Raw genomic sequence first — 15,376 nt, forward strand, 5'->3', positions numbered from 1 at the left:
ACTGTCCCCATATCCAGATGGTAACATCTTCTTAAGTATTCCCATGGAAGTGGGATATTTATACACCAATATATGATATTAGAGCACAAATTGCATTATAGATATGTTTGACATTAGGCTTTGGCTGAATGTATTAATAAAACTTGCTAGCTGATGTGTTGTTTTTAGTATCCATTAGGGATCCCAGGAAAAAGTTAAAAGCCCTTTGTAAATTATAAAGAGTTTAATATCAAGAGTGATTGTGGTGGGAGACTCTTTGTTGCGGGGAGCAGAAGGTGCCATTTGTTGTCCATACCCCTTCGCTTGAGAGGTCTGCTACCTTCCTGGAGCCAGGATCTGAGATGTAATGGCGAAGATCCTAGAGCTAGTCCATGCTACAGATCACTACCCCGTGGTCCTTGTCGACATGGGCACCAATGACTCAAGAGAGAAACAACCCCGGGAGAATCATGAGAGACTACAAGTCCATGGGGGTGAAGCTCGAAGAACTAGAGCACAAGGGATCTTTTCCTCAATCCTCCCAGTTAGAGGCCATGGTCATTGGAGGGAGGAGTGCATTGAAGAAGTCAACTGAAGGCTTCAGAGATGGTGCTGCCATGTTGGTTTTGGATTCCTCAACCTTGGTATGCAGTTTAATGGCACTGCATAGCATGGTCTGCATGCTAGAGATAGTATTCACCTCCTGGGCAGAGGCAAGAAGCTCTTCTCTATGAGAATCTCTGACTTGCTGAGGAGGGCTTTATACTAGGAATGTCTGGGGGAGGGAGGGTAGATTTTACTGTTGTACACAAATCCTCTGGCCAAGATGACGCAAGGGAGGACTTTCAAGTAAGGGACATCCAGAGGAGTACCAACACCCTGAGGCACTTGAAGTGGGACAGAAAAACTAACATGACTAGGGATGAACTCAGGTTTCTTTATGGGAATGCCAGAAGCATAGGCAACAAACAGGATGAACTGGCACTCCTGGCAGATGAGGAATTTGACCTCATTGGGCTGATGAAGACCTGGCGGGATGATACATATGACTGGGCAGTGGACATTGAGGGCTATAGGCTCGATAGCAGGGATGGGGAACCTTTGGTCTGCCAGTCGGCCAGGGACTCCATTTCCCAGTCGCCCCTGCCAGCATGGCATTTGCATGGGGGCCTCAGCTGTGCTAGCAGCGCACACAGCAGAGGAGTGCAGGGGGATGGTCTGGAGCTGCTGGGAATGTGGGACAGTTCCCACAATTAGCACAGGATAATTGAGGAAAGATGTAGGTTGGACATTAGGAAAAACTTCTTTTCTGTAAGGGTATTTAGACTCTGGAACACGCTCTCAGGAGGAGTGGTGCAGTCGTCATCCTTGGAGATGTTCAAAAGGAGGGTGGACAAGCACTTCATTGAGCTTGTTTGAGTCCAATAATCTCCTGCCCACCAGACTTGATGATCTTACAGGTCCCTTATGGTCCTTTGATTCTAGGATTCTAATGACACACATGTGCAGAAAGAAAAAAAATCTTATTATAAATTATTTACTTTCATAACAATTAAAAATAATTATGGTCATTTTTATTATTTTTTGGCAGGCAAATTAAAACACTCCTAAAGCTTGAGAGAGCTTACTTCAATCTTATTTTTTTAGGCATGAGTAACAGTTTCTGTAATTTCCATATCTCACTTACCAGTTAGAATATACTCAAAGAGATAACCACAGCGAGCAGGATATTTTTAACATTCTAACGGAAAAAACCTGTAAATTTATTTCATGAGCAGGTTAACCACAATGTTGCATATTAATTTTAACACAGGATTATTGACTTTTAAGTGATATTTTTAGGTGTGAAATTTAATTATTTTGAGAGTCACATTTGAATTTAAGAAACTGGATTATTAGTAATTTACCAGAAATAAATCAGAGGATGAAAACTCATTAAATTTCACCACCTAATATTTTTAAAAAGTGAAGATTAAAGAGTAAAGTGTTGATACTGATACTGAATATCTATATTGGCATTTTAAATTATATGTAGATGCTATTTGATATTGCATAAACTACATGTAGGTTCCCATGTACAGCTGTCATCTTCAGTTGTCAAATACCATTTTCTAATTAGAAGGAACATTATAATTTAAGATCCCAGCCTGATCCTGTTGAAAGTCAGTGCCACAACTCCTATTTATTTCACTGAGACCTATGAGTGCTTAATTACTTCTTAGTTTATATTCTCTTTAAATAAAATGTAATAGCTTTGGTGATGCATAGGGGGTGCACGCAGGTGCATGTGCACCCCCTGAGCATGGTGGTGCACCTCCTGTGAAAAGGTACCACCTTTCACCACTCACCACCCCTGCCCCACTGCCGATACTGCCGGTGGTATCTGTGGGTGGTCGCTGACTGCCGGTTGGTGCTTGCCACCCCCCTCCCCACTGCCAGCGGTGCCATGGCCACCTGTGGGAGCTTCCCACTTGCTGCTGCCATGCTCCCACCACTGACAGTGTCGCTGCCTGCGGGAGCTTGCCATGCCCCCCAGCCACTGGGGGCATGTGACATTCATGTGTAATAGAATTATATTCTTTTACTTCATGTTATATTAAATCTTCTAAAAACTCATCCATAGTGATGTCTATAGAAATCTTCTGCAGGTTGACTATATTCTAATAATATGCAAGAAACATAACTGTTCTTAACATAGTGTAGATCAGAGGTCTCTATGGATTGTGAAATTTGGCACCAGAGGCAGTAAATACAGCCACCCTTCCCTATTGCTAGCTTCCAAACCCTGAGCCTCACACAGGAGGTTGAGGCCAGGTCACACCCCCTCCCCCCATTCCTGCTGCTGGATGAGGCCAAGCCATACCCCTTCCCACCCCGGATCATGCCCCCTCCCTCCCCCTTGCAGGGCCAAGTTGAAGCCAGGATCACCCCTGCTTCTCTCTGCAGGGCCAGATGTGGCCCTGCCATGACTGCTCCATGCCCCATGTGGACCATCAACTGGATCCAGCCTGTGGATGGCCTGGGAACTGCCCATGCAGCCCACCAGCTAAAAAGGTTGAGCACCATCGGTGTAGATGATTAAGAATTTCATTTTACATAGGCAAATGGAAATATTGCACAGAGCTAGATCAGAGGGATTAAATGTTATACTGTACCATCATCAACCAATAACATTTTTCATGTCTATAGCTGTAAACATTCATAATGATACAAAGTGCATATCATGCATGAAGGAGTTAAGGCTTAGTAAAGTACTGTTAGCTTATGAGCTACAAAGACAGTAGCATTTCACAATATGAATTGAGTCGAATATTATTGTGATACTGACTGACTGTTTAGTTATTAGATAGTATTTTGTCTGCTGCCCCTACTAACTATAGTGTTAAGCTTTTTGATTATTATTGCATAATTTGTATGAGTATTTTAATCAGTACATAAACTCTTTCAAACCTCATAAGAAAGTCTTAAAAGATTAGTTTTTCATATTCTTAGTTGAAAAGACTGTGAAGTAGACTTTCAGATGTGAAAGAACAGGTGATAACATCTTGACCTGAGGTAAAAAGGAAAAAAAAAAAAGAAAGTGAAAGTTTTGTTTATTGATGCAAATTTCAGCTACTAAGCTATCTTTTCACAGTCATTCCCACATTACCTGCTTTTAAGTTAAACTGCAAACTGCCTTTGGCTTAGGTTTTGTTTCAACAGACTGACTAGAGGTGTTTTCATAGGCAAGATGATAATGGCATCTGTATGCAAGTAGGCTGTTTTGTGGAGTTTGATCTTCCTTGACATTTTGACAACAGAAAGCAATTTGTGCTTTGAGTTTAGAGGACTATGGAATATAAGGAAAGAATAAGGAGAGCTGGTCCACAAAGTTGAATAAAAATACTCAACTTTAAAACAGGGAATGAGGTTTTGAGCAATAAAATACTTGGCAAAAGTGTCATAATTCAAAACCAAGCTGTTTGTGTGGAAGTTCATCCTTTTGGTGCCAGTTGTCTGCTGTGCTTGATACCAAAGTATTGTCAGAATACCCAGGCTTGCCAGGTGCTATAGTCCTATTGAAGTCAATGAAAATTTTGCTAACTTCAGCTAGCTGTGATTCTATCCACATCCCAACTTGAAGAGACTGGGGAGTATGGGTATGAACAACCATTACATTTAAATTAACCTAACCAGAGTTAGGTCGATCTCAATGCCCACTTGTATGGGTGTTCTCAAGACTTAACCCAAAAAAATGGCACACCTGATCTATGTTACTTCACCTCAGAAGGTGGACTAACTTTAGATTGAGAATGGATTAATCTGATCTATGAAGGGCTGACCTGATCTTGTGAATGCCTGTATGCATTCATAGCACAGCCCAGCCACTTGCATCAGACCCAGGGCTACTACCCTGAAACCTGCCTGTTCCTAGTCTCCTGATTCCACCAATCTCTCCCCTCATCCCAGGTTACCTTGGGCTGTTCACAGCACTGCCAGCAGCAGCAAATGCCTGCTCAACCTGTTTCTGGTTTAGGTTTAGACAACTTAGAGTAAGCCTCCTAAACCTAGCTTGGGGCCCTGAACAATTATATGTACACAATGTTGCTTAATAATTCAAGCAGGTTTATTTTCCAGTAGAAGGAAACCATGGATTCTATCTTTCACCAAATTTAAATAGGGGCCTGTTACACATTATGTTTAGGTGGCTCCTGGAGCTCTTAGTCTTTGGACTGTCCGCACATTAACAGCTAAAATTAGTTTCAAATACATTTTAGGCAGGATAGTTACATCATTTCAAGGTAGGTTTATCTCTGATCCGCATTACCACCCTCATGTTCCATGAATATGTGGCCGCTCCTCACAGATGAGCCACCCAAGTTGTAGTCCTCCAGTATCCCAGGATGCAGTTTCTACTCCCCCACCCTCCTGTTCAGTGTGGACAAATTTTCCACCCCCTTAACTCTACTGCAGGGCGGGTGGGATGGGGAATTCTAGCACTAAGCCAACTCATCCTCCCATCTCAGGGGTGACCTTCCAGTGCACACTGGTGCAAACAGCCTGCAGAACACATGCAGCTAGCTAGGTTACAGGGTATGGATGGGTCCAGGAGTGGGGTCTAGTGAGGGTGGGGAGGGGAACAAGGTAAGGGGCCAGATTGGGTCCCCATGATCTGGGGCTTGCTTTCCAGGGCAGGGACAGTAGCTCCCACAAAAGTGCCTTTTCCCATTGCTTCCATCCTGGGAAGTATGAATAGCATCCCCCCACATCCCAATTCCAAATACAAAATTATTAGAACATGAGGCCTTCTCTAATTTTATTCCTTTTTATTTCTTTTTATTTTTTTACTTCCTTTTATTTTATTTTATCCTTCAGTGGTTGGCTGATTTCATTTCATCACCCTTCTTCCACCCCCACCCTCCATTTCCTTATTTGCTTTCCACCTCCCATCCCCCATCCCATTAACTCTGTGCCTCCCAGCTTCATGTTCCTGCCCCTCCTTGCCAATCCATCTCTTACATACAGAACAGGCCTAGAAGCCTGTCCTGGCTCACCAGCCCTGGAGTGGCAAATAGTAGGTGTAGCTCCTAGTCAGGTCCCTCTGCTTGCAAACCCTTTAGTGGCAAGTCCCAGGTATGCACGTTGGCCATGGTCAGAAGGTTTTTAGCCTTAAGGAAGGGGTGGGCAATTATTTAAACTGGACAGCCACTTAATGAGTTTTGGTGAGCTGTGGAGAGCCGCAAGGGTAGCCCCACCCATTGACAGGTGCCCCACGCCCTGGTCGCCACCTTGGGACTGGAAGTCCCACCCCTAGCCCTTGACCTTTGCCCCCAGAAGTTGTCCTTTGGGGGGGGAGGTTGCCATCTTTGAACCAGAAAAAACCCAAATTATACACTAAAAGTCAAATACCTACTATATTTTAATTTTATTAAAAAATATTTTTATCTTGAGTTGTGTTTGTGTAGCATATATAGAGGTAATTGCATAATAGTTCAAAAATAAAGTCTTACTCTTTTATATTGTTTGGGGTGTGGTTGGAGGTGTGTGTGTATGGTGGCGCGTGGGAAAGTGTGTGTAGGAGGGGTTGTGAGAGGGTGTGGTGGTGTGTTGGGGGTGTATATATTTGGGGGGTTGTGGGGACAGGGTGTGGGGTTTGTGGGGTATGAGAGAGGGTGGGGAAGTGTGAAGACCACCCCCCACACCCCCCCCACCATGGCACACAGCCCCCACTGCTAGCAGTAGCAGCAGCAGCAGGCAGGGGACTTTGGGGTGCTTGTGCCCTGTGCGGGCACTGCTGCCTGGTGGCATGCAGCTGCAGCTGGAGCTGCACATGGTGGCAAGCAGTACAGCCAGGCCAGCCTGCCCCTATTGTGCAGGGCTCCCCACAGTGTACATGCAGCTCTCAGCACTCATGCGCCACTGCAGGAAAGCCCCACACACTGGAACTGGCTGCCTTCCCTGCTGCCTGCTGCCATGTGCAGTTTCTGGGACTCTGCCAGAAGTGGTGGGGAGCCCTGCCTCCTGCTTCCATGGTGGCAGAGAGCAGGGAAGTCAGCCAGCTCCAATGCATGGGGCTTCCCCCTGGTGGTGCACAGGTGCTGGGAACTTCATGTGTGCTGCAGGGAGCCCCACACGATAGAGGTGGCCTGCCTGGCTTGCTGCCATGTGCAGCTCTGGCTAGAGCTGTGAGCCACTGGGCGGCAGCACCTGTGCAGGCAACGAGTGCCTTGAGGGTTAACGCCTGCTGCTGCTGCCAATGGCGTGGGCTGTCAGCCATGGGAAGGGTGGGGAGGAAGTATGAGCACACTCCCCACCCTCCCTCACACCCACACCCTGCCCTTTTGAGCTCCACGCTCCTGCTGCCACCCTGGGCACCCAGAGGCTCTGTGTTCCCACCAGCCCCATGCTCCATGCCCCCACCCTGCTGCAGATCCACCGCCCCCACTGCAGCTCCCCCTTCTTCTACCCCTGCTACTTCCCTACCTACTGCCTGGATCAAGCACTGCAGGAGGGAGATGAGGAGGAACTGCTGGATACTGGGAAAGCAGTGGCAGCAGCAGCTCCTCCTGGAAGCTGTGTGCTGACTGGGCTGGGGCCGTTCCACACATGCATGAGGGTGGGAGCGAGGCATGCAGGCTGGGTGGGTAACAATTAATTGGTGGGCACCCATGAGCCAGATGAAATTGCCTGGTGGGTCAGATCTGGCCCTCAGGCTGTATTTTGTCCACCTTCAAGGTATGACTACTCCAAACTTGAGTTAGCATTAACAACAATCAACATTTGAGCAGCTCAAAGTGCAGCATGTAACAGGGTCCAGATAGAGAGAGTTAACCTTCTGGAAGCTAAGAATTGTTTTTTCTGAAGAGCTTCCCAGCCTTTTATTGGTTCTTAAATAGTTTTATAAAATTGGGCAGAGTGGAATCTATGCTCTCAGATCTTAAGAATGAGCTAATATGCACAGACATTCTGCCACAGACTAAATGCAGAAATAAAGTGTTTTTTTGAATGCCAATTTGGACATTCATAAATAAAATATTTGAGGTTTGATTGTTTGGTACACAGCCTCATAGATTTGATGGTCTATAGCTGTTTCCAGTTATTTGTGTTTTGGCCCTGGTTGAAGGGCAACAGCTTCATTTCATGACAGCTTTCAAAGTTTCAGACTTCTTTTATTCTGTTCAAGAGTGCTGAAACATTTCCTGCTGAAAATTTGGTCAAATTGTGCCAAACTGTCTCCTTTTTATTTGCGTTTCTCTCTTTCTCTCTGTTTCATTCTCTCTTTGGTCTGGCTGGCTGGGTCCTTCCATTTTCCAGCTTCAGTGGTCATGTGGTTCTTGCAGGCACTCTTGACTTAGCTTCCAGAGCTGTGGATTGGGAGGAGGGGGGCAGCAGTGGCAGCAGCAGCTTGTTTAAACTTAACCTGAGGATTGTATAAAATGTTCTGTGTAATCGGAAATGTTCTGACCACCTATATTCAGCATTTTAAATGGTTCAACTAAGGGTATTGTTGTTTTCATCAAGATCTTCAAGAAAATGGTTGCTGTGCTGTCTACATGTTTAAGAGCCTGAAATAGTTTCAAGGACAAAAAGGAGAAAAGAACCTGTGATAAAGATGTGACTAGATGAACTGATTTTAGCTTGTGATCATCTCAGAAGATATGAAGAGGTTTCACTTTATTAGCCTGCAAGTGTGTTTCAGCAGTATTGCACTTGATGTTGCAAAGAGCTACAGTAGTTCAATTCCCAAGAAGAGCCCCTAGTGAAAGTAAAGGGACTGATAGTGTATCCATAACAGTTCCCTTTTGCAGGATCAGAGATTATGGCTGCACAAAACAAACAAAAACCCCCCAATCCTGCTTCTCCCCCCCCAAAAAACCCCAAAACAAGAGAAACCCAATTGAAGAAATTTGGCTGGCAAGAATAAAATTGAGACATGGAAAAATAAGTTATTCTCTGTACCATATGAAATTAATTAAATGTGCCATTGCTCTCACTTTGTTTTACTAACGTTGCATTTTCATATTGCAACAGTTCTGTAGTATGCCTGCTATCTTGATATCTGACATCCTCTTCTTTGAAACTGATATAAAAAAGTATACGTGGTCAAGCTGATATGTATCTTTTCAAAAAGAACTAAAGCACATACTCATTAAATATAAATAGATTGTGAGAAAAATATTGCAACCTTGCATTAGTTTTATGGCAGTTTTGGAGCAGTTGAAAAACTTTCTTTTTCACCCTCCTTCACCAGGATGTTGATGGTTAAACTAGATGGGTATTTCATGCATCTGTCAAAAAATATATACTTGCCTCCACTGGATAGGCAGGTAGGGTTCAGCAGCATTCAACTTTTTTTTAGTAATAGGCAAATACAACTCAATTACTAATTCTCCCAGCATCCTGTCTTCATCACTGATACTGTGCACTAGATACCAATGGAACAGTTATTAGATTTTGAGCTATACACCTACTATTTAAATATGTAAATAAGTCCCTGATTGTACAGTGACCCTTACACTGGAGCAAACCTCTATTAATTTCAGTGACTTCACTCATGGAGCTCCTCATGACATGGTCCAGGGCCTTAGAAGGTACATGAGCAGCACAATCTTGTGCCTCTTCCTGAAAAATGTCTGTTGATGGCATTAGGATTCCCTCATAAGGGCATAAAACTGAATCCAAAACATCTTTTCTTTCTAATTAAAAATCACTTAGGCAAGGAACTGACATTACACTTTTACCAGTATAAGTGATTGAAAAAACTGGTCTATACCCATAACGGAACAGGAGTTCAGTGCACACATTCTGGTGTAAAAATGGTGGAACCCAGTCTAAGATTTATGCCCCGCATCCCATCAAAGGATGAATGTGCGCTCTATTCGCTACTGATCCAAACTACACCACTTAAAGAAAACCTTTTAACTTGGATTGATTCTGCCTTGGGCTTTTTGAATGTCTGTCCTAACCTCACCAGGTATATTTGCTCCAATGTGGTAATAGTTTATGCTATCACAGGGTAGTTTGTGGAGGAAAAGGATCTGGAGCATTATGGAGCTACTAAGTTGTAGCATCAAATTATTTTTCCATTAATATCTGTGCTTCCCTGTAGGTTCACTTACTTTTTCAAGGCCAAGTCCTGCTCTTTTGAATGTTAATAGTGTAATTACTTTGACTTTTTTGGGGAACAAGATCAACTCATGTACCTTTGATTTATTACTGTATATAATACATCTATTTACAATTAAATCACATTTTCCTATTTTTTTATTTTGGTTAATTTTATCCAGACTTAGTCTTACTTCCACATTTGTTTGTTACTCTACAGTTGACACTCCAGATCCCTATGTGGAGCTGTTTATCCCATCAGCCCCTGATTGTAGAAAGAGGACAAGGCATATCAATAATGATATTAATCCTGTGTGGAATGAGTCATTTGAGTTTATTTTGGACCCAAATCAGGAAAATGTTCTGGAGGTAAGTTGTGCATTGAGATGCAACTGGACATGGAAAATGAGCAACATCTGGAGGGTTAAAATAACATTTTGCACTTATGCAGCATCTATCATCTGAGGATTTCAGTATGTTTGTTTAATGTTAAAGGATGGATTTTGCCTTTGGCCATGAGGCTGAGCAAGAGAAGTTATCTAAGTTGCACCATCCCAGAGGTAGCTCTAGAAGACATTGTGACTCTAAGGCATGCATCTGAGTCACAATTTCTTCCCTGCCTGCTCCAGAGGTTTAGTAATGTGCTGTTCTTCACAATAGCAGCAAATTATTACTTATTTCTACTGCCCCTTACCTGACTCAGCTACTTGACCAGAAAATAGGGTAGGTTGGAGCTAAATTTCTGCCCATTCTTCACTCCTCCCTGACCACAAAGTCTTCTGACCCATTTTTAGAGGTGTTCCCAACTGGAGTTATTTTTAGTCATCCTGGGGGTATAGGCTAAAGCCTAAATGGGATCCTTTGTGGGCTGCTAACCAGTTGACACTAAACCATTTGAGTTCCAATAGTCCTCCAGTGTCTTCCCATGTAGTTCCCTATTGGATCAGGAGAGAGTCCTTATAAGCAACTCAATTTACTCAAGCTTAGAGAATCATGGGATATGCTCTGAGAATTCCTAGTGACACATGGATGACTGCAACACTGTGAAGACAAAGTAACTGGTTTGCCAGACTTGAGTTCCAGTCACTTAAACTACATGGTTTTGCTAGGTGTGCACAACTTGTATTAGGGAATCCAAGAATAGGATTTAAAACCCTAGCTTGCGATTCCCTGTTTTACAAGCAAGCAGAAGAATATCTTGCTGAAGTTAGGAATTGGAAAGAAAAATGGGAATGTGTAATTTTCTTTCATTAGGCCATAAATTAGGCAATATTTAGAATACTTCCTAGTGCTCTTCTTAAAGCTGGCCTACTGGGGCTAGGAGGGAGAGACCAAGACAAAGGATTTGTAGCTCAGTGAATCAGTTTCCCTGGATAAGAGGCTCAGGGCCCTTCTCCCAAGGAGAAAAAATTCCCCATTGCTTTCCATCTACTTATCCAATGATTGTTAAGTGCAAGGTGCAGGGTCTTAGTTTCAAGAGGAGAGCAACATAGAATTCAAAGCTACATGTAAGTGCCAAAAATGGAACTTTCATGGTTGGCTAAATGCCCCATAGACATGTAAAGTAAAATAGGATTCTGCCTTCTGAATCAAGTCTTCACTACTTCCCTGACTCTATGTTGAATGTGTGTGTCTCTCTCTGTCAGCTTTCTTTATGCATGGCCCTTCTGAAGTTAGAACCTTCCTAAGAAAATTCTAATTTAGGTTTTAGAAACAAGCAGAAACTATGGTTGGATCCTCTAGTAAAGCCTTCAGTAGGTCCTGAAGTCTTGAAAAAATGAGCAGTGTAGAAAACTGGGGATGGGGAGCAGGGTAGAAAGTTTACTTTCTAATATTGACATAATTGAAAGAATCCTCAAGTGCAGGGATCCTGGTTTTCTCTGATTAAAAAAATCCCCAATTTTCAGATTTAAAAAAATAATCCCAAATCCACATTTTTCCATGATTAAAATGAAACACCACTATACACACACACACACACTATATATATATATATTAGTGGAATTTCATTTTAATTGTGGAAAAAATGTGGATTTGGGGTTACTTTTTATCAACTGAAAATTGGGGATTTTTTTTAAATCAGAGAAAACTAGGATCTCTGCTCATGTGTCATACTCTGTTGGTTATACTCTTGGACAACTTCTTTGGCTTCAAACTGGGGCCACAATTATGTAGTGAGTATAGAATTTAGGTCTACCAGAGTTAAAAATAAGACCTGTTAAAGAAATGATCATTAATGACTAATGACTTATCCAAACTCAGGACAAAACCATGTTTCTTCAAGACAAGACCATGTCTCTTTCTGTCATATATCTTTAAGTACCATGACATCAAAGAACAAATGCAAAGATAGACATGCATTTTGTACTATACTGTGGTCTTGGTCATTTTCTATTAAGATAAAGACTGTGTCACCTGCTCCCATTATGGTATGGTCTTAGGTCATCTCCTGGTATGCTAAGAACTGAGACAGTTTTTAAACACCTCTTGTACATTTTATGAGTGGTTTCTCAGCTTTTAGTAGGGGTTTATACAGTCATTAGAAAGTATAATATTTTATAAACTGGCACATAGTCAATTTCTAGTATAATACAGCTATATCCAGTTGCCAGAATCACATCACTATCCTTTTTCACAGCTACCTGGATACATTTTAAATTGGGATTTGGTTGTATTTGCTTACAATAATGAAAGATTTTCATGTGTCCCTGGAAAATATGCTATACAGTCCCTTGAAAATTGCCTCTCAAGAATGAGTGATATGATGTCATAATGGTAAATTGCATATCAGTTTACAGAAAAAATATACTTCTCCTAGCAAAGATTTGTTGTAACTTTGGCTTTCTACAATACTGTAGTAATAAACTTTGTTTAGTTTTTTAAGAAGTCTATACTCTGCAGGAGGCCTGTTTGATTTGGAGATTTGGCCTCTGAATCAGATTAGGCTGAATCAATTCGGGACAGTGATTTGAATCGCCAAATCAAATCACTGTCCCCCGAATATAAATCCGAAGCAAATACTAGCTGCTTTGCGCAGGCCTAATATTTGCCTGTGTCTGGGCTATGACTATAGATTACACGGCTTAGTCACATTCTTTTCTTTAACCTTGCCTTTTTTGTTTCAAATACTTTTTTTAAGTTATATGAATTTAAAAGGTGATAATCAAAGATGAACTAAAGGTTTGTGTATCTTTTCTAGATTACTTTAATGGATGCCAACTATGTCATGGATGAGACTCTTGGCACCTCAACATTTCCTATATTGTCTCTTAAAGTGGGAGAGAAGAAAGAAGTTGTATTTACTTTCAATAAAGTGAGTCACATGTTTCCATAACTTTGCCTCTTTTGAAGCAGCATTGAACAAAGTGATGAAGTTTATTGGAGTGGGATTGAGACATTTGGCAAGTTGTGTATTTGTAAACAGAATGCATTAGCTTCTCTTTGGAAAGTATTCTGTATGATTCAGAAATGTCAAGCTATTGCTCTGGAACAAATCTCCACATTTAGTTTAATTCCATGGGATCGTATGGGCATAAGAAATTACACAAATGTTGGCATGCAACTTGTTACTTTCACTACTGCTATTTATAGTTCCTTGAACATTAAAGGGATTCTTTTATAGATAGCACTGCTAAAAAGGCTAAGGACAGACAGCCTACAAACCCAAGGCTGAAATGATTCATACTTCACAGGTTAGTCTAAAATGCACAGATTGAACCAATAAGAAAGTGAATAGACATGCATTTTCAATTCCAGAAATGCAGGCACAGGCCTGCAGTGGTCCATGCCAGAAGCCCGGGGGTGCTAGAGCATGCCTCCCTGCTTGTCTGGGCCAGACAGCTTGGGCCAAGGCTTGCCTACCCACCCTGTGAGGGGGAGTTTGCAGGGGAGGTGCAAAACATTCTGGGATGCTGGGGTCTGTAAGTAAATTTGTATCTGGAAGGGATATGGAACCTAAAGTTCAATAAACTTGACTTATCCTCAGTCAGTTAAGTCTGATACTACATCCATCCAGGTTCATCTTAAACCAGTTTCAACCATTTTGATAGCTGTTTATGTGCACTGAACATCTGTTGTATTACAGATATGAACTGGTTTCTGATCACTTATACTTGTATATATGTAATTTCAGTCCCTAGCCTAAATGGTGAGCAGGAATATTTGATTAGCACATAATAAAGCACTATTGAATGTTGTAATATTAAGGCAAGTCACAATTTCTCTATTCTGTTTGGGTTTTGGGGAATATAATTTAGTTAATTTAGCAGCACCTTCAGCCTATACTATAAATCCTGAAAAGTGGTTGATTTGCAAAACATTTTTATATAAATGCTATTTACAGATACTATCTCAGCTGCTATTTACAGCTGAAATATTTTACAGTTCTGCTTTAGGAATCTATATGAACAGAAATCTTTATTGCACAACTTTTTTAAGCTTTATGACACATGGCATAATCATTTAAGCACATTCTGGAAAAGCAAATAGTTGGTTAAAGCCTGTTTATGTAAATCAGTTACAGTATGTACATTAGGACTGGGGACAGAAATTACACACAAACTGGTATAAGTGATCAGAAACTAGTTCAAATATGGAACATAACAGAAGTTCAGTGCACATAAACCGCTTTCAAAATGGCCAAAACAGATTTAGGTTAAATTGGTTTATTGAATTTCTGTCTCAGATCCCCTTCAGGGTCACTTGAAGTCTCAGTCTCCCTGGATCCTATGATGCTTTGCACCTTACCTGAGCCTCCCCTCATGCTCTCCCCTGGTAGGGTTTACAGGCTAGCCTTGGCCCAAGCTTTCTGCTCTAGCTGAGCAGTGAGGTGTGCTCTAGCACACCCTACCTTCTGGCCTGGGCCCCTGCAGGCATGTGGCTGCATTTCTGGAATCAAAAGTGAATGTTTATTCACTTGCTTATTAGTTCAATCTATGCAGCTAAGACTAACCTGTGAAGATTGAATTGACTCATCCTTGGGCTTTTTGACTGTCTGTACTTAACTTAGGTGTTGGCATGTAATTAAGTTGGTAGCCTGAGGGTTGATGTAATTTTAACACCTTGTTTTTAAGGTATTGCTTAACTTATTACTTTTTGGTCTCTTCCATTTTGCCTGGCTCTGCTCCACTGACATCTGGTTCTGCAATGACATGAGATAAGAATTCTCATTTAGTTAAAGCAATTATGTGGGGAAATGGGGTTAATGAGGAAAACATATTTCATATTTTGCATTAATGTAATGTAATATCTTGTCACATTGCAAATATTTTTTTCTTACCCATCCACTGATGCTATTGCACAGTAACTCTAGTTACTGTGCATTTAGTCCAGGGGTGGGCAATTATTTTGGGCAGAGGGCCAGTTACTGAGTTTTGGCAAGCCATCGAGGGCCACATGATAGGCAGCCCAGGGCAGATAAATATTAATTTTCTAAATTTTTTAGGGGCCCCACGGGCCAGATGGAATGGCCAGGTGGGCTGCATCTGGCCCCTGGGCCGCATTTTGCTCACCCCTGATTTAGTCAGTACTTTATTAAGCAAGTACTAAATTAAATGCACAGTAATTAGTAGGGGTGTGCGAAGCGGGCCCTATTTGATTTGGATTCAGATTTGGTCTGAATCAGGGACAGTAATTCAATTAATTGATTCAGATCACTGTCCCTGATTTGATTGGCTGATTCCGAATCTAAAGTTCGATGTTGATTTGGAGAATCAGTGATTCGAACGCAGACACAGCTTTAAATGTTTTTTCTACATACCTCAAGGTACCAGGCATGGTTTGTGAATGCTGCAATGCTGGGGTGGATGAAGCG

The 15,376-nt window shown here is 41.9% G+C and overlaps 1 protein-coding gene across 1 annotated transcript in view; it reads left to right on the forward strand.

Annotated features, from left to right (window-relative positions):
• PLA2G4A (phospholipase A2 group IVA) overlaps nt 1–15,376 on the forward strand; it is a 125,811-nt gene that overhangs the window by 44,076 nt on the left and 66,359 nt on the right. Inside the window, exons 4-5 of the mRNA XM_006258681.4 lie at nt 9,785–9,933; nt 12,764–12,877. Coding sequence (XP_006258743.1) covers nt 9,785–9,933; nt 12,764–12,877 — 263 coding nt within the window. The remainder of the gene's footprint in view (nt 1–9,784; nt 9,934–12,763; nt 12,878–15,376) is intronic.

This window comes from Alligator mississippiensis, chromosome 5, assembly GCF_030867095.1.
Source record: "Alligator mississippiensis isolate rAllMis1 chromosome 5, rAllMis1, whole genome shotgun sequence".
NCBI lineage: Eukaryota > Metazoa > Chordata > Crocodylia > Alligatoridae > Alligator > Alligator mississippiensis.